Source organism: Xyrauchen texanus, chromosome 14 (assembly GCF_025860055.1).
Source record: "Xyrauchen texanus isolate HMW12.3.18 chromosome 14, RBS_HiC_50CHRs, whole genome shotgun sequence".
NCBI classification, from domain to species: domain Eukaryota; kingdom Metazoa; phylum Chordata; class Actinopteri; order Cypriniformes; family Catostomidae; genus Xyrauchen; species Xyrauchen texanus.
In genome coordinates, this window is record NC_068289.1 from 11,741,403 (window position 1) to 11,761,788 (window position 20,386).

General features: G+C 39.0%; 1 protein-coding gene across 1 annotated transcript in view; it reads right to left on the reverse strand.

Moving 5' to 3' along the window:
- Window positions 1–5,477, reverse strand: part of LOC127655233 (UDP-glucuronic acid decarboxylase 1-like) — a 95,132-nt gene extending 89,655 nt beyond the window's left edge. Inside the window, exon 1 of the mRNA XM_052142912.1 lies at window positions 4,783–5,477. Coding sequence (XP_051998872.1) covers window positions 4,783–4,852 — 70 coding nt within the window. The 5' untranslated portion in view covers window positions 4,853–5,477. The remainder of the gene's footprint in view (window positions 1–4,782) is intronic.
- Window positions 5,478–20,386: the final 14,909 nt, after the last annotated feature.

Below are 20,386 nucleotides of genomic sequence, written 5' to 3' on the forward strand. Positions count from 1 at the left end.
AAAGCAATGTTTGAACCGTGCTGTCTGCCCTGCTGTGTTTGACTGAGACAGTCAGATCACTAACCATTAGCGGATTGATTTTCACTGATCCTCTGTAATCTTTCTCTTTAATTTCTGTCTCTGAGGCTTTAGGCACATAAACCAACAGTTCACAGTGCTGCTGAGTACCGACCCCTTAAAGCCGAATGCAGCTAACTCCTTTCTGTCCTATGGTGATCTTACCCAGAAGTGTAGATTTATATGCAAATTATGTAAAAATAAAACTGTTCAGACTTTTCAGAGTGATATAGGGGTTGGCATCCTTAGGTGAGCAATAAAACCGAAAAATAATATAAATGTAATTTATTTTATTTAGTTGTCCCTTGCATCAGCATGCCAACCTATATCTTGGAATAATACATCTAAACCTACTTTTTTGTTGATTTTCTACTAATAATAATATTTTGTATTAATAAAGAGATGTTACTGCAAGCATGTTTAAAAAAAAAAGAGGATCTTTGCAGAATAAAATTATGTTATGAGACATGCATGTGGTCTATATTAATGAATCTATCAGATCAACCCAGCATACATGATTCTTAACATTGTGTTTTGTCCAACTGTTTTGTTTTATGGGCAGTTTTTCTGTATTTGTTTTCAATGATTTCTGTAAAGACAATACTACAATGAACTACTTAATTTAAAAATCAAGAAAAGTCTCACCAGAGAGGAAAACTGAGTGGATAATCTCTAAATAATCTGCTCCATCTATTAGCCATCAGTGTGATGAATAGCCCTCTATGCAACTCTCAATGTGAACAGCATAATTAGAAAATCGGTCTATTTTCACTGGTCTTTTCAGCAGAAGGCTATCTAATGGGCAAAGCAAAACTGAATAATAATGATAGTCTCTAATCCAACCATGACTGCAGACTGATGGACAAGCAACTACAAAGCAAACAAATGCTGGTGGTGCCCAAGATTAATCATGACATTTTATTTTTATTTTTATAGCCGGCTTTCGCAAAATGGATTTAAAATTTGTCAAATGTTAAAGCTGCATCATGATTAAATTAGCCAAAATATTGAATCAATGGACAAAGGGCTAAGGATGTATGCAAAAGGGATGTGTACGGATAGTTATTTTTAGGTTGCCTGTTCCACGTGCCTGTATTCTAATACCAAAATCACTATTCAGTTATTCTACATGTGCAATAGAGGTCTTCAACCCAGCCGGAATTCCTGAGAAATGTTTTGTGCCAGGTTCTAGTCAGTTTTTAGTGCAAGTTGGGGGCTGTTCACACATTCTTCTGCTTGCACCTGCACTCAACTTGACTTCAATTTATTTAATTTTATCCATTTAAATTTGTAAAATGGAAGTTTACTTAATCCATTTGAGTTGGACTATGTAAATACTTTGTGTGATGTTAATGTAGCATGTAGACGAATGTTAATGTAGACGAAACTGGGAAGGTGATTTCTATTTCACAGCATGCTTTGCTTGGGACTTGATAGGGAGAGTAAATGTTTAAATTAAGTGTTATTTTGTGTTTTTGTGCAAGATGAATATAAAAGAATACAAGAGTTGTGGGGTTACCATTATGGTAAATAGTGGATTGTGCTAATGGTGAGGACAGGTAAATGTCACACATAAAATGTATTGCTTGCTTCGTTGAGCAATTGCTGTGCTAACAATAGCATAGTCACTAAACTCTGTAGTGGTTCCAACCAGCATGCATTTATCATGTTAGCATTCACTTTTACTAGTTAGTACATAAAGAAATAAAATATATTTGAGTTACATTGACATCTAATTTTGTTGGATTTAGCCAATTCAACTAGGTTTTCCTACACAGTGTATGAGATGAGATTACAAAGACATTTTGAATTAAGAAAACTAATTTTAAACATGTGGATCCACTGTCCACGATTGAATAAGTTCAGCCAACTTATTTATTATTTTGAAATAAAATACATCAAGATCAAGCTTGAATTGCTCCAATGGAATGAATACGAATGCCATGATTATTTGCATTATTTTTTTTACGTGTTATTTGTCATTTAATTGCACTAAATTAAAGCTGAAGAAATTTCTGCCCCACTACCGCCACCAAACGGAATTGCAAAAATAAACATCGCTTTCAAAACATCTTTCTGAACATCTTCAGTTGTTCAAACAGACAGATAGTCACGCCCCCAATTCACGGCATTAGTTGAGTCAACGTTATTGTCTCACTTGAGACGGTCGCGCAAAACAGAATAATTTGAATAGTGCCACAAAGACACAGTGTTTACAGATGTTAAATAAATGAACCAATGAATGGCTTATTTATGGCTGTGTCTGCATATTAAGCTGGGAAAGGAGAAAGTATTTTTACACTGAAAAAGTTTGCCTACATACTTTAACATGTTAAATCGACAGCCGTAATTTAAATCTATTATTCCTGTTTGATAATGAAATATTCCTTTTGCAAGTCTTCAAATACACAAATGATCATTGAACAGCATAATCGCACACTATTTAGTCAGGAAAACCATCTCTACTCATTGCTTTTTTTCTAATTTGACCTAATTCAGCTTGTGAAGAAACATCTCTGAAAATGGAAATGTATGTGAAAATGTGTTTTGTGCATTATGTAGTTGCTCTAAAGCTAATAATGATTGTCACATTAGTCTGTTCCTCATCATCTAATTGTGTTGCTGCTAGCCAAAGGTAATAGAATTAAATAAATTGCCCTAAAGCTGTCACATAAAGTTGACTATAAAGCCATTTCACATCACAGTTCCAAAGATTAGGTTAACGGCAACGACACTCACTCACAGAGTCCCACAGAGAGACAGACAAACAAAAACAAAAATAAACATACATACGCCATAAATGAAACACCTTTGTTTTATATAGGACATCTGATGAATTAGATAAAACATATAGGCTAATTAAAGGGATGAACTAAATTAGTTACAAGTCCTCAATGATAAGAGAATCGTCTCTAAATGGATCACATTTTAAATACATCAAAATCAACTGCAGGCATACTGTATCTGTACACATTTACATTTACATTTATGCATTTGGCAGACGCTTTTATCCAAAGCAACTTACAGAGCCCTTATTACAGGGACAATCCCCCTGGAGCAACCTGGAGTTAAGTGCCTTGCTCAAGGACACAATGTTGGTGGCTTTGGGGCTTGAACCAGTGTCTTTCTGATTACCAGATTACCAGTTATGTGCTTAGACCACTACACCACCACCACTCCTACTGATCTGACCTGCAAAGCCTGTTAAACAGTCCTGCAGCAACAGTCCTGCAGCCAGTAATTCCAGTAACATGTAATCATGTCGCTGCCAAAAGAGCAACAGCTGCTGAACGTCATCCTGGCCAGCACATTTATTGTAAATTTATTGTTATTTCATTACTGACAGTTTGCTAGTCTTGAATAATTAAGAACTTCAATTATATATTAATTATGGAAGAATGGCTTCCTGTTATTATTTGTTGTGGATTTGAAGCTGGTATTGAGAATTGTCCATTTTCTCAACAGACTCCTAAAACTTTGGTATTGTGATAATGTATAGCCTTTATTGTACATGGTAGATCTTGCTGCAATAACATGCTGAAAAAGTAGATCTCATTCCATATAAGTGTGAGCACCCCTGCTGTTAATGATGGCGATGGAGCCTTTTCTTTATATGACCATCATACGTAACATAAAATAATGATCATATGACAATAGTCTCCCAGTGCAGTTTACATTTCTGTCACAAAGAATTGAGTTAATTACATAGATACACTATTAGGTTGGCCATCGGTCATAATTTTAGAAAAATATACAACATAAACTTTGACATGTTATTTGGAGCATGTAACTTAAATGTCCTTTTTTCTCTCCGGACAAGTACATTTTTATTCGGACAATTGAATGACCAATTCAATGCTTAATGTCGAGCCCTGGCTCAAATGTATGCTCTAGTGAATTTGTGTTTTGACCATTAGTGAACTGTGTTAAACTAAGTCTCGTTTATGCTTTGTGGGTGTGACTTTTGTGTCGTGTCATCACCATTCATATCTGTACAACCAATGTGTTTATGATTAAATTACTATCAGAGCACAAAATAGTTTACAAGAGCACAAAAATATTGTATTTGTATTTGATTCTTCATAGATCTAGCCTCTTAATTATTTCTTTCAAAGTGCACCAGATTGATGCATTTAATTTAAAATGTAAATGTAGAGGGTCCGAGGTCCACCCACCACAGTCTCACAAAATCCTGTAGGAAAAACTTAAGTGCCATGGTTCCCACACCTTTTGAACAATGAAATTCCATGACATTTCAATGGCATTTCCATGACATTTTCACTAGTTTTTAAGCGTTTGTGATTACTGGATAAGAATGTAATATATATATATATATATACACTTTATAATTTTACAAAGATTGCACTCACATGTCACAAAATGCTATTTCAAGCTGACGAAATATCTAGAAATAACATATTCACAATAGAAATTGTGACCTAACCAGGCCTGGAAATCACAAATGTCCTTATATATTTACGTTTTCCATGACTGTGTGAACACTGCATGATAAAACAATGTTCATTTGGACATATCACCCTGCTAAAATAATAGTCTTTGGGCACATACATGATAATTCCATGATACATGAACATGGTAACCATTCAATAGTATGGCACCATCATCACGTGCCATGATACCACCACAGTAAGGGAGAAGGTGTGACAGACAAAGAGCTTTCATCTTCTCAAAGTGTGTCAGAGGCATATAGGCTCATATACTCACAGGCGATGTAAGCAATGAGAGCGAGGGCGATCAGGATCTTCATTATTCTTCTGTTAATGATGTTGATCATCCTCCAGCACACACGGCATTGATCTCTTCCTCACCACCACTGCATTTCACTCGCATGTATCTCACGTTCATACATGAGATTCACGCCTGAAAGTTACGAAGTAAAGACCGGGGATGGGCAAAGACCTGTCAGTCCGCTTCAGTTTTAAAGTACTCAAGCATATACGTTAACAAATGAGTTATCCACTACTATACTGAAATATGACAGTTTCTATAGAAAACGCAGTTGCATGTGTGCAACACAAGCGCCCGCACAAAGCTAACCAGGCTAATGTCCACGCCAACAAAATGTGTGACAGTTTAAGTAGTCAGACACATTTATATTTCAGCAGACATACAAGTGAACTCAGTTTATCAGTTCAAGAAAGTAAAACATGCCGTTTTCCTTTCTTGGTTGGATGTTATTTCTCAGTTAGCAACGTAGCGTCATGACTGCAGACCTGTAGCTAGAGATGCGAACTACTATAATATCACGGATTTTGTTTAAAGCCTCAGGTTAGTTCAGGGGCCAGGATTTAGCGATCAACTAATTTCATTAATAAAAAGTCCAGCTGTGTTATTTGAAGCGGTAACGCGATAAAGCGACTGTGTTTCAGCTTCTCAGAGCAGAATAACACAAGCGATGCTTTCCGCTATCAACTAATCACCCTGCCGTGATAACAAGAGCATAATAATAGCATATATGTTTGCAGCTCTAATAGCTAAAATAATGAACGCCAAAAGAAGTGCTCACGTAAACTTTTTTATATTTTAATCCTGGTGTGCGTGAATACAAAATGCGCGATCTTTATAAGTGAGTTTTGTGCGTTGTCAGAGGAGAGCAATCAAGCAAAGATGTATTCACCTCGTGAACAGTAGCCCATTCATGAATAACTTGAGAGTGGAGCAATAAAAAAAAGGCAGTGATTTTCCACGTTGGCTATTTCTTGGTCATTGGACAGCATCCTGCTTCTTCTCCATAAGGGTTTAATGAAGCGTTCTACTTTTGCCACATAATTACTTTATCAGGCAATGTGCTATGGATCATTCAATGCACAGATATTACACTAAAGTGAAAGCATGGGTATAGGCCTACTGTCATTTTTACTCAATTAAAGGTCATAGTATCTTGCAAAAACACACATGAGTGTATGTTGAAACTGAAGTTTGCACATTTAATTGTTCCTAAGTAGGTTATTTAAAAACGTAACAAAAATGCTTTCATCAGCCTACTGTACAATTTATGATTTGCAGAGTGAAGAAAATATTTTATCATATCAGACTCAATAGTATTAAATATGGACCTATGCATAGGCGGAGCGTGTGTAAGGCTGGGGAAAGCTTAGCCTTAGCCTTCCCCTGGCCACGGACTTCAGACTAGCAATATACAATTCGACAGTGAAAATGTATCCCTCAAAAGCAGCCTGCCTGCTACTACTAGTTGCTTTTATAAAGAAAAGCTGCCCATAATTGCTGGTCTAGGATCAGTTTCCTCCACTCCAAAACCAAATGATAAGCGCGGCTGAGCTGGCTCAGCTGTGGTCTGTGGAAAGCGTAAATTGCATGCGGTGCGCACGCGCAGAGATAATTCATGTATATGCCGGATTTTTTTCTTTCGATAAACAATTTTTAAATAAATGAAAGCAATATAATTCATAAATTACAATTTTTTTATTAAATTGTGATCACATTAAATACAAATTCATTCATTTAAAAAAAAAAAATGCTAATGACACCCATACCGCACTCGCCTAAAACCGCGGGTGGAGTGCTAAAATGTGACCCAGAAGGCGCGCAGTTTCTTTTAAATAAATATGCGACCACCCTCTCTATCAACCCTAAATTGGCATGTACTGAGATGAATTTACTGAAACTGAACTCACGTCACACATCTCCTGGCTTCGTTAAGGAGGCACTCTCGACTGGATTTTATCCAAACTTCGAAAAACTTTTCAAGTTGGCTCTAACATTACCGGTGGGGACCGCAACATGCGAGAGATCTTTTTCAGCTATGCGACGCGTAAAGAATTGGATGCGTTCAACAATGGGACAGGAGAGACTTTCATCCTTGAGTCTGCTGCATATTGAGAGTGACATAACCACAAAACTAAATAACGAGGACATCATCAACGCATATGATGCCAGGTCTAAACGCAGGATTTTGCTGCATTAGGTAAAGCAGTGTTTATTTATATTGGCTGATTATTATTTAGTACTGATTGCTTTTTTGCTAAAACATTTTTTTTTTTTTTTTGCTAACAGTTTGTAAACGTAGTCGCGTTAATAACAAATTAGTTAACGGGAGCGTTTATACTGGGACGTTTAAGTTGTTGCTAGGCGACACGTTGATTAAAACCTACAAAAATCGATTTAAATGCATCAAGGGGAAGCGCACATAGAGCCTTGCCCTGGAGTTGGTTCACCCTCCGACTGGACCTATGACATCAATGAATGTCATACTGTAGGTGTTACAGATGTTAAACTGTAACTGATATCCTAAAAAAATCTGTTACATGTAATTTTTAAAGTTTATATATGCACTCAGTAACTTATGTCTTAATGACCTCTTGGACTTACACTGACACATGGCGACTTGCAGTATAATTTAAAATCATAGTTTTCAGTTTCAGATGGCATTGTAGAAATGTAGTATTAACAGTCAGCTATGATTACTTTAATAAATGAGTGAAAGTGTAAAATAACAGGATGGTTACTGAGATTATGCGTGTAGTATTCGGCTGGTCATGTGACTCCCATGTGCAGACCCTCTCCATGTAGAATTAAACCGTTTTAATAATGTTACTGATATGACTGGAGTATTTTAATGTTAGTGGTCATGATTTCCTACATATTGTAACATGCAATGATAATGCAAGATGCCGTGAGTGCGCACGGATAAAGCTGAGCCGGATGCAGCAGTTCGAGAGAGAGAGAGCCACATGCAGCTGCCGTGTGTATTTATGTTTATGTCTTTTAAGTTATCATTAAACTTTATTTTGACTGTTCAGCTGGTTCCCGCCTCGTCCTTGCCCATTTTAAACCCTGTTACAAACCCCAACTGTGCATGCTGTGCAAAGGTCGCAGTACCTACAAATCATCCACGTCCCGCAGCCGTCCCCAGTATATGGCCTGACACAGATGGCGGAGCTTCTTTGTCACTCCGAAGTGACTGAACCCTGCAAAACCATGCATGGCCTTTAACACCGCATGTACCACGACCTGCAACCTCTTATACCCTGATGGAGGTACCACCCAAGCTCATTGGAGAACCCCCTTTAGGAGCCGCAGACTGTTGAACTTGGCCCACAGTCCCTTAGTGAATGGAGAGGGTGCCACTACTTCTGCTGCGGACCCACCCACAGTATCACATGCTGCAGGTCTGGGACTTGCCCCTGCTTTTCTGCCCACTCAGCAGCATCCACCTCCTGCAGCTCTCAGCACACATGCATGGCCGCCCGGTGTAATATCTCACAGTCTTTGATCTATCTACGCTCACAGTACCGGTAATATTTGAAATGTCTGATGGCGAAGATGGCAGCATAAAGCTCCTGGCGTGTCATGCAATACCTCTGTTCAGATTTGCTTAGCACCTTGCTAAAATAGGCAACTACTTTCTCCCCCTAGGACCCACCTGTGACAAGACTGTGCCTACTCCTTCTTCATTTGCTTCAGTGTCCAGCAAAAATAGTAGGCTGTGGTCAGCACAGGTGTGCTTGCTAGGGACTGCTGCAGTATTTAAAGATAGTCCTCTGATCAGAAAATGTGTTTATCTTTTTGCAAGAGCCTGCAATGCAGGAAAAACCCTCCACAACCATCCTGTAATATGAGGCCAGTCCCAAATAGCTTTTGAGTTGTCTCTGGTCAGTTGGAATGGGCTATTCACATCTGACATGCACCTTGTCCTCTGCAGTGCCAATCAATGATGCCCTAGAAATGTCAGTTCCTTGCTCAGAAGCCTTCTTTTCTCCGGGTGCAACTTCAGTCCAGCAGCCCTGATTTTCCCCAGCACCTCAATATACTACTTCATATATATATATATATATATATATATATTTTTCATATACTCCTACTTATTGTATTGTATATTGTGTATTGTATATTGTGTGTATTGTTTACTGTACATTGTATATAATTATTGTGTTGTGTAAGTATGTGTAAATTTGATTTTATAACTTGTTTTGTGTATGTTGTTTATTGTAATTGGTATATGTCTCGTCACTGTCATGACTGCTATGTTGCTCGGAACTGTACACAAGAATTTCACCTACTGTTGCACTTGTGTACATGGTAGTGTGACAATAAAGTGATTTGATTTGATTTGATTTGACCTCACGCAGGGCAGTGACAGCTGAATTGAATGAGCTCCCATGGACCATAATATTGTCCAGAAAGACAAGGCACTGATGACGTGGAACCCACTCCAGCACCCTATCCGTAAGGTGTTTGAATGTGGCGGTTGCGTTGCAAAGGCTGAAACAAAAGACCTTTCCCTGTGCAGAACACCATCTTGGGCCTTGCCTTTGGGGCAAGAGGTACATGCCAATAATCACTTAAGTCCAATGACAAGAACCAGCATGAGCCAGCCACAAGTTTCGGGCATTCATCCACACGTGGGAGGGGTATTTTTTTTTTGTGACTTCACTGAACCACCTGTAATCCACACAAAAGTGCCACTTACCACACTTTTTAGGAACCATGACCTCATCTCAGAAGGGATCTCAGAAGGCTCAGTGATACCACCACACTGCATTTTTACCAGAGCCTGCTCTGCACCTTCCGGTCGCTCCAGGGGGAGGCGTCATGGGTGTTGTCATGTAGGCACAGCAACCCCTGTGTCAGTGTTGTGCTATGCCTGGGAGGTTTTCCACTACTCCCCCTCGTCACATGCAAAGCAGTCCTGAATACCAGCAGCTGCAATAGCTCTTCCTGCTGCTGCGTGTCCAAGATGCTGGCACTCTTTTGCCAGACCTCCCACAAAGCTTTCTCCCAGTCTCTATTCAGGACCTTTCCCTTTTTAGGCTCTCTAAGTTGTGGAGACTGTGCGGGTTGTACCTGGAGCTTGGGCTGGGGTATAATATGTGGTGCTGCAGTGGATGATTGTTTACCTTCCCCCAAGCTGGATGTCTGGGCCCCGGCTGTCAGTTCCTCTTCCTTTTGGATATGTGGTGGCCTCATCTTCACTACATGACGACTGCCGAAACTCAACGTGGCCCTCACCAAGTCCAACTGACAGTCATGGTCACTCAAAAAGTCCAAACCCAGAATGCATATGTGCTGAAACTCTGCTATCCACAAAAGGTGCTGCATGTTCTTCCCCCAACCATCAATGTCAGAAGTCCCCTCCCTCTCATTGGTGCTAGCTCACCAGTAACTGTGCGAAGCTGAACTGCTGTGTCATCCAGGTCTGTTTTCTTTGGCACCACCTCAGACAAAACCACTGTAACTGTAGATCCTGTGTCTTCCAGGGGTGGGACATGGGTGTGGGGGCCTGCAGTGTCCCGCCAACTGCAACCCCATTTTGTTTCCTGCCACCTTTACTAATGCAGGGCAGCTTCTAACCAACCAGCAGAGATTAACTCTTTGTCTGTTGGCATGTGAGTGGGGGTACAGCCAACCCCCGGATCATATCGGTAATTTCCTCCACCCACTCTGGTTTTTGTGCTGCCATTTCACTCCCTACTACTGCTCTTACTGTGGGGGTTGTGTCGTTTCCCGCCCCCATTGTGGAAACATTTCGAGACATTAGAATTGTATTAACCCGTTTATTCCAAAATTTTCCCCGGCTTAGTGGGCACATGTATATTACTTTTTGGATAGCCCAATGAAAGAAACTTTAAACTATACAATTTTTTTAATTATTATTATTATTATTAGTGAAAGTATTAGATTTATTCATAGTCACAGTTGTGACCAGTGGGAAAATACAAAGTGTGATACAGTCGTTATGCTCAGTTCCTCAATAGGGCCCAATAAAAAATTGCAAACAGTAAATTTTTTTACTATCAATCAATTGTGGAGACAGGGGAATGACAAACCAAGAATAAGTGCATATGTATTTTTACTTTTTTTTTATTTGTTGTAATAATACTTTGAAATCTGCAGTTTTATAATGGGAGTCAATCAGTCAAATGTGTCTCTGTATTTTCCCACAATTGTGACCACTTACATGTAAACTTGTCCTTTGAGCATAATTTATATGAGGCTGAGCAATCTTATTAATAAATCAATAATAGACCCTTTAAACATTATATTTACAAAATATGGTAATACTTTTTATGGTATACTTTATGGCAACTTTAAATAATAATCTTTAGCGGCTCACAGTGTGATTAAATGGCTCTGGTCATGTGAGTACTTGCTCCACTCATGTGAAATGTTCACATGAAATCAAGACAATCTGCACTTTACAAATCTTTGTAAAATCAATCAGCAACTCTTTTTAAAGCCTTCAAATTTCAAACAAAATTTCAGTCACAATTGTAACCGGTGGGATTATTAAATGCAGAGGCCAATTTTTTCCTGGGGTTGCAATCTAATAACAGGCCCTGCTTGAGGAAAATTATCAGTGTGCCAGAACCGGAAACATTGATCATGATCTATAACTTTGCAAAACATTTAATGGCATCTATGCTAATATTATCATTATATTATGTGACCTCGGGATATTACTCATATCCGAGGTCACCAGAACTGGCCGGATCCAGCTCCATTCCTGCTTAGTATCGGACTCCACTGCTACATGTCTCTTAAATTCAGCAGGTGCTAGCCAGACACTTCAGTCTATTACGATGGACCTCAGCAGATGAAATTATGCCAACTCCAACCATACGACATGGGAAACTTCATATGCCATTGCCTGAACCTTGGATTTGGGATAGACCTCACCAGAATGACTGGCCAGTTGAACTGCGAAGCACCTCACTGATCTCAGTCAGCATCACCTTGGTCAAATGATGGACTACACTATTATAATGGAATGCATACTATCAATAGATTGGCAATAAAAGACTTCATCAGCCAACTAACAAAGGACAGTTGCATCTATGTGAACTTCTGCAGTTAATCCAGGATGAACATCAAAGACATTAGTCATTAATCTTACATTTCATACAAAATCTTTGTTTAAACACTGGCCCTTAACACTTTTTTACTAATTTTACTAATTTACTAATTTTAAACCATGACTTGCACTGCACATAAATAACTAATATTGGCATTATATTCATGCTGTTAGAGGGGAACTGGCCCACACAGTGAGCCTGGTTTCACCCAAGGTTGTTTTTCTCCATTAACCAACATCTTATGGAGTTTTGTGTTCCTTGTGACATAATCATATTTAATGAAAATACACAATGATGACTCTAAGACATTATAGATATTACAGTTTAATTTTCTGCTATAAACGCATGATTTTCTGTAAAGCTGCTTTGAAACGATGTGTGTTGTGAAAGGAAATATTCAAATAAAAATCCCAAACAAGTTCTTTACAATTTGTGTGACAGGTTGAGATATCATGGTTGTTGCACAGAAATTATTAGTACAATTACTGAATATGATTCAACCTTATTTATAAATGTTTAAATTGTAAGCTGGTATGCAACTTTATAAAAGTGATAATAGTAATGTTTTTTTATTTCTGTTTTTAGTTTATGCAGGACAGGAATGTCACAGTCTCCTGTATATAATGCATGATGGTTTAAAACAACTAGTTCAAACCCCTCTTAAATTGTGACTTAGTTTTGCTCTATTTTGATGTGTTGCACACACCAGAAGACCACCTTTAAAACAAGTTATTACACAGGCTGTGTGGAATACTTTCTTCTGATTTATCAATCACGGTATTCAGCTGTGTAATATTTCTGAATAATGACCATTGTCCATAGCAACACCTGACCGCTCAACCAGGAAACTTGTGTTTCCTACATACTGTGCTTGTGTTCTGTCTCTCTGCAGTCTCTACAAGTACACTAATAAAATAATTAAATATTATAATAAAATAATTAATCTAATCAATATTTTGTGCCCAAGTATTTATTTATTTTTGTTAAGTAGCAAAGTAAGTAAAAAAGTAGAATAGTTTACAGTCAGTCGGATGGTTATCTCTAAATAAACACTGACAGGTTGTACAGGACTCCATATAAAGCAAAGTTTTTGTTCAGTGTTCCTAAACATTTTCTTCTCACATAAGAAAATAATTTAAACTCAAATCAGTATTTCTTTACTTACAGGTGAAACTCGAAAAATTAGAATATCGTGCAAAAGTTCATTAATTTCAGTAATTCAACTTAAAAGGTGAAACTAATATATTATATAGACTCATTACAAGCAAAGTAAGATATTTCAAGCCTTTATTTGATATAATTTTGATGATTATGGCTTACAGCTTATGAAAACCTCAAATTCAGAATCTCAGAAAATTAGAATATTGTGAAAAGGTTCAGTATTGTAGGCTCAAAGTGTCACACTCTAATCAGCTAAACACCTGCAAAGGGTTCCTGAGCCTTTAAATGGTCTCTCAGTCTGGTTCAGTTGAATTCACAATCATGGGGAAGACTGCTGACCTGACAGTTGTGCAGAAAACCATCATTGACACCCTCCACAAGGAGGGAAAGCCTCAAAAGGTAATTGCAAAAGAAGTTGGATGTTCTCAAAGTGCTGTATCAAAGCACATTAATAGAACGTTAAGTGGAAGGGAAAAGTGTGGAAGAAAATGGTGCACAAGCAGCAGGGATGACCGTAGCCTGGAGAGGATTGTCAGGAAAAGGCCATTCAAATGTGTGGGGGAGCCTTCACAAGGAGTGGACTGAGGCTGGAGTTACTGCATCAAGAGCCACCACACACAGACGGGTCCTGGACATGGGCTTCAAATGTCAAACGTCTTACCTGGGCTAAAGAAAAAAAGAACTGGTCTGTTGCTCAGTGGTCCAAAGTCCTCTTTTCTGATGAGAGCAAATTTTGCATCTCATCTGGAAACCAAGGTCCCAGAGTCTGGAGGAAGAATGGAGAGGCACACAATCCAAGATGCTTGAAGTCCAGTGTGAAGTTTCCACAGTCTGTGTTGGTTTGGGGAGCCATGTCATCGGCTGGTGTTGGTCCACTGTGCTTTATTAAGTCCAGAGTCAACGCAGCCGTCTACCGGGACATTTTAAGCATGACAAGCTTTATGGAGATGCTGACTTCATTTTCCAGCAGGACTTGGCACCTGCCCACACTGCCAAAAGTACCAAAACCTGGTTCAATGACCATGGTATTACTGTGCTTGATTGGCCAGCAAACTCGCCTGACCTGAACCCCATAGAGAATCTATGGGGCATTGCCAAGAGAAAGATGAGAGACATGAGACCAAACAATGCAGAAGAGCTGAAGGCCGCTATTGAAGCATCTTGGTCTTCCATAACACCTCAGCAGTGCCACAGGCTGATAGCATCCATGCCACGCCGCATTGAGGCAGTAATTAATGCAAAAGGGGCCCAAACCAAGTACTGAGTACATATGCATGATTATACTTTTCAGAGGGCCGACATTTCTGTATTTAAAATCCTTTTTTTTATTGATTTCATGTAATATTCAAATTTTCTGAGATTCTGAATTTGGGGTTTTCATAAGCTGTAAGCCATAATCATAAAAATTATATCAAATAAAGGCTTGAAATGTCTTACTTTGCTTGTAATGAGTCTATATAATATATTAGTTTCACCTTTTAAGATGAATTACTGAAATTAATGAACTTTTGCAGGATATTCTAATTTTTCGAGTTTCACCTGTATTTTGTGAATAGCTATGAAATAAGTGGAATAAATTACAGTCAGCTGGTCATTTATGCTAAATAAACCCCTTCAGAGTGGTACAACACCCCTCCTGATCACCCTGTCAGGTTTTATTTTGCAATAATAACTAGATGATTGTACATTATCCCTTGCTTGTAATAAGCATGTTACTGCTGCATTTCATAATATGTACACCATGGGCACACAGTATGATTAATTAAGTTCATGAGCTTATCAAGGATAAAATTAATTTGTGCTTTAGTTAATCTGTTTAAGTAAACATTAAATTGTATTAAATTAATTAAACGTAGCTCATCTGTCAGCTGGAAACCCTTTGAACATAAATGCCCTAGTGATATGTAACTTTCAGCAATGCACTGAAATGAAAGTGTTGATTAACATTAGACTATCACATGGCGGGGGGGGCTATCTGAGGGTTGTTCCCCCCTAAAATATCATTACAATATGTGTATTGTAAATAATATAATGATATATTCTTAAAATAATTGTTTAAGAAATAAAATAATACAAATGCAAACGGGGCAACAACAAAAAACCCCTTGGTGTCCCCTTCAAAAATTGCTCTTGAGAATTGTTATGTTTATTGTCCCCCCCCCCAACATTTTGATGACATTTTCGCTCATTCCTGCAGAGACCCTCCCATGTCTATAGCGACTCTCCATTGCTGGGGTGTGTTTATGACCTCCATTCTGTCTGTGAGAGGTTGAGAGTGTCATATATTTAATTATGCATTTGCTTGCCCTCCTTTTGGATGAGTTTGTCTCAGAGGGATATGCCCTGAATTATTCCTACTGATTTAAAATTAAACCATAAATCTTAAAATTGAATTATGTACAGTGTTGGGCAAGTTACTCAAAAAACCTGCATCTGGTCTGAACCGACAGAAGGTCTAATGTGGCAAAAGTCACAGAATATTGTAATGTGTCACAACATACAGTACATGCGTAGACGCAGACCAGTCAGAGTGCCCATTATGACCCCTGTCCAGTGTTGAAAGTGCCTACAATGGACACGCGAGCTTCAAGGGTCTTGTAGAGTCCATGCCTCTGGCTGTTTTGGCGGCATGCGGAGGACCAACAGCATATTATGCAGGTGGACATAATGCTTTGGCTCATCAGTGTACCTACAGATGTGTGTGTGTATGTTCTCTGTCTACATACTTCTTTGCTGTGTGTGGTATGTGTATGCTTATTTTCCTGAACCCTAATAAACTGAAAGCATTTCTCTTTTCCATACAGAAACAGTTCATATTGACTACTACTTTCAAGGTCCAAAGAGGAAGAAAAAGAATTATATAAATACGATAAAAGTAGTCCATACAACACAAAGCCGTTGTGTGGCCCCAGAAAGCTTGGAATATAGTGCGCTTGTCATATGGACTACAGTTATGATGTCTTTATACTGAACCTTTAATAGTGCTTTATAGTATTTGTCCTTTTTGAAGCGCGACAGCTTCTGCTCACTGTAAACTGTTATTCTACGGAATAGAGCTGCTTAAAATATCTATATTTATGTTCCAAGATAAAGTAACAGCATGTGGATTTTGAACAACATAAGGGTGAGTAAATGAGTGAGTAAAAGTAAATTTCCCATTTTTAGGTGAACTACTCCTTTTAACTGGTGGCTCATCGCCAAAATAAAATTGTCTCTTTAAAAAGTAGACTCTTAGGAGATGCTGTACAAAATTCTGAATTAATTATAGACAAAAATAAATATTTATAAAATCTTAAATTGATTTGAAATTATTATCTAATGATATTTGCATTAAAAACATATGACACTGCCCTTGCCCTAATCTAAAAACACAATAGAAGTCACAAGTCACAGGTCTTCTGATCTGGGTAATAACTTTGAGCTCTACTTTGTGTTTTTTTATAGATCATTTTCTAAGAGAATTTCAAGAGAATTATCTAAAGAGCTACTTCACAAGCTTGCTAGATTACTACATTCATTCAATTCCTTTACAATATACACACTTTCGCTCTTTGTCTTAAGCCTGATATGCTGAAAACTGCTCCGTTAATGTTTTCACATTCACAGTTATGAATGGCAAACGAATCACGTACTGTAGGTGACATTTTACATTTAAAATGGCTAATTTCACCAAATGGTTAATAGTTTACACCCGTGGAAATTAATGTTGGTCAGCACAATATTTCAATCATAAAACAGTGGTCAAATATTCCAAGTTTAGTTATATAGTTACGCTACCAGTCAAAAGTTTTGAAACACTTGACTGAAATGTTTCTCATGAGCTTAAAATCTTTTGATCTGAAGGCATATGCTTGAATGATTTAAAATTGTTTTGTAGACAAAAATATAATTGTGCCACCATATTCATTTATTTTACTTTGAAGATGCTAAAATATAACACAGTTTTCATTTATTTTGTATTTTGATCAGTCACAACATAATTCCCATAGTTCCATTTATGTTGTTCTATATTTGGGCCATGGCCCAAGTGGAACCCCAGATACTGATGGACATGGAATGGAATACATATGGAATATGTATGGAATACTTAAACCATGGAATACAGACCATAAATTGCCACAAAGCCTTCATCAGCCAATTAACAAGGACAATTGCATCTATGTGAACTTCTGCAGTTAATCCAGGATGGACTTCAAAGGCATTAGTCATTAATCTTACAGTTCATACAAAATCTTTGTTTAAATACTGTCCCTTAACACTTAGTTTAATAATTTTAAAACATGATTTGCACTATATACAAGTAATATTGGCATTATATTCATGATGTTAGCCAGAGAGGAACTGGAGTTTTGGACTGGAGTTTTGTGTTCCTTGCCACAGTCGCCTTCGGCTTGCTCACTGGGGTTATAAATACAATTATTATTTAATTACTTTTTTTTTAAACACATTTCACAATCGTATTTTATTTAATTACACAATGATGACTCATTGACATTATAGACATTACAGTTTTATCTTCTATTAATGCCTTATCTTCTGTAAAGCTGCTATTAAACGATGTGTGTTGTGAAAGGCGCTATACAAATAAAAATGACTTGACATGACTACTGTACCTCCATCCGCTCATCCGTGCACTTCTTTGGGTTTGCTGTAAGCCCCACCCATCGCAGCGACCTCAGAACCGACCTCAGATGCTGCATATGCCGATGCCAATGATGTAAATATAAATGATGATGTCATCTAAATAGGCAGCGGCATAAGCTGAATGCAGTCTGAGGATTCGGTCCATGAGTCACTGAAACGTGGCCGGATACCTGAACAAACAGAATGGAAGTGTCAAAAATTGGTGTAATCCAAACGGTGTGTTTTTTTTCACAGGAAATTTGTGTCAAGGGGATCTGCCAATAACAGTTTGTCAAATAAAATCGAGCAGTGCCCAACCAATCGAGGAACTCATCAACACGAGGCATTGGGTATGCGTCAAATTTAGACACTGTTGACTTTTCTATAATCCACATAGAACAATACAGACCCCTCGTTCTTAGGAACTAGAACAACTGGGCTGGTCCAGTCACTGTGAGATTGCTCTATTACCCCCACGTTGAGCATTGCATCCAATTCTTCCCAAACTACAGTATTTTCTTTTTGTGCTCGGGCAAACAGTAGGGACTGCTACGTACCACCAACTCCGATTATAGTGATTGGTGCTGGATGAGGTTTATATGACCTGGTAGAGGGGAAAACATGTCTGTAAATTCCTGTTGCAACTTGGAAACCACTGCAACTTGATACGGTGAGAGGTGGTCTCCGCAAGTGGCCGGGGTGATATGATTAGTTTTTGTATTCACCTCCGGCCCGAGCTCCGCCCTCTCCGGAACTACCATAGCAACGTCACAGAGACTGCCTCCTTCCAAAATTTCAGGAGATTGAGGTGATTTATTTGACCTGCGACCCGCTATCGGTTTGCTTTACTTCATAATCGAGATCCCCCACTTGTCGTATGAACTCAAGTGTACTTTCCCATCCTTGACCGTGTTACATTGATGAACTATTGAACAACATGACACTCCATGAAAGACAAACGTAGAACACTGAAATATTTACCGCAATTGCAATCAGAGTTAACAGGATCATTACCTCTGTGTTGGATGATGAACTGTACTACTACTATCTTGGTTTTAATCATATGTTAAACTCACACTTCATTGATCTTAAAGTTTCTAAATTCTGGGGCTTGAAGCAACCTGTGCATTAATACTGGCATTTGTTTTACCATGCATGTCACAGTAATCTGTAATTTACTAAGAAAAGTACATGTAAAAGGCTTCTGCTACAACTACATACTCTATAAATCAAATTTGCATTGATTGTGTGGTTACCCTGTACTGCACCATGTTCCTGTCACGTTCACTGTTGTCTTTTGTTTTTGTACTGTTATTTTGAAGTTTAGTTTAGTTCCTGTTTCCTGTTTTGGTTTTCTGTCACGTTCACTGTTGTCTTTTGTTTTTGTACTGTTATTTTGAAGTTTAGTTTAGTTCCTGTTTCCTGTTTTGGTTTTTGTAGTCCTTTGTAGTTTCTTTTATGCTGTCATGTTCCCTGTTGTCTTTTGTTTTTGTACTGTCATTTTGAAGTTTAGTTTAGTTCCTGTTTCCTGTTTGGTTTTTGTAGTCCTCTGTAGTTTCTTTGTTTCATTGGTGTTCCCCTGATTGGTTAGCTTTCCCTGATTGTTTCCTCCAGGTGTCCCTCATTCCCTTGTTTGTTCCCTCCTATATTTAAACCTGGTTCTTTGTTCAGTCTTTGTCAGTCGTTGTATGTGAATGTTATGGTTGTTTCTCCTGCCCGTGGATGTGTTTCGTGAATGTTATTGTTATTTCTCCTGCCCGTGGATGTTTTTCATGTTCATGTTGTTTTCCCCTCATGGATATTTCTTTTGTTCCTGTTTGTTTGCCCTCACTTTGATTAGTAATAAAGAACCTGCATAGAGATCTCCACTCCTCATCTGCCTTCGTCTGCATGCGTGACAGAACGATCGACCACAATGGATCCAGCGGTTCTTCAGGCAAGCTGCCGCCTCCTGAACCTGAGGCAAGGAAGCCGCACGGTGGAGGACCACATTAGAGACTTCCTGGACCTAGCATGGGCTACCGACTTCCCAGACTCCTCCCTGGTGGTGTACTTCCGGGCCAATCTGACCGATTCGCTCAAAGAGCTGTTGCCACCGGCGACGCGCGGCTGGATGCTCCGCGACTTTGTGGAAGAGACTTTGCTGGTCAGCGGCTCGCCACTCACTGTGGGCGTGGCAGAGGAAGACCCACAGGGGGCGAAAATCTCATCAAAATGTTGGGGGGGACAATAAACATAGCAATTCTCAAGAGCAATTTTTGAAGGTTTTTTTTTGTTGTTGCCCCGTTTGCATTTGTATTATTTTATTTCTTAAACAATTATTTTAAGAATATATCATTTATATTATTTACAATACACATATTTTAATGATATTTTAGGGGGGGACAACCCTCAGATAAGGGGGGTTGCGCCTCCCGGCCCACGCCTGCCCCGGTCAGCGAGCCGGCACCGGCGCCCACGCCAGCCACGGTCAGTGACCCAGCGCCTATGCCAGCCAAGGTCAGCGTGCCTCTCATGTCTCTCGAGCCTCCCAGGGCTCCGCCTCTCGTCTCTCAAGCCTCCCAGGGCTCCGCCTCTCAAGTCTCTCGAGCCTCCCAGGGCTCCGTCTCAAGTCTCTCGAGCCTCCCAGGGCTCCGTCTCAAGTCTCTCGAGCCTCCCAGGGCTCCGTCTCTCAAGTCTCTCGAGCCTCCCAGGGCTCCGTCTCTCAAGCC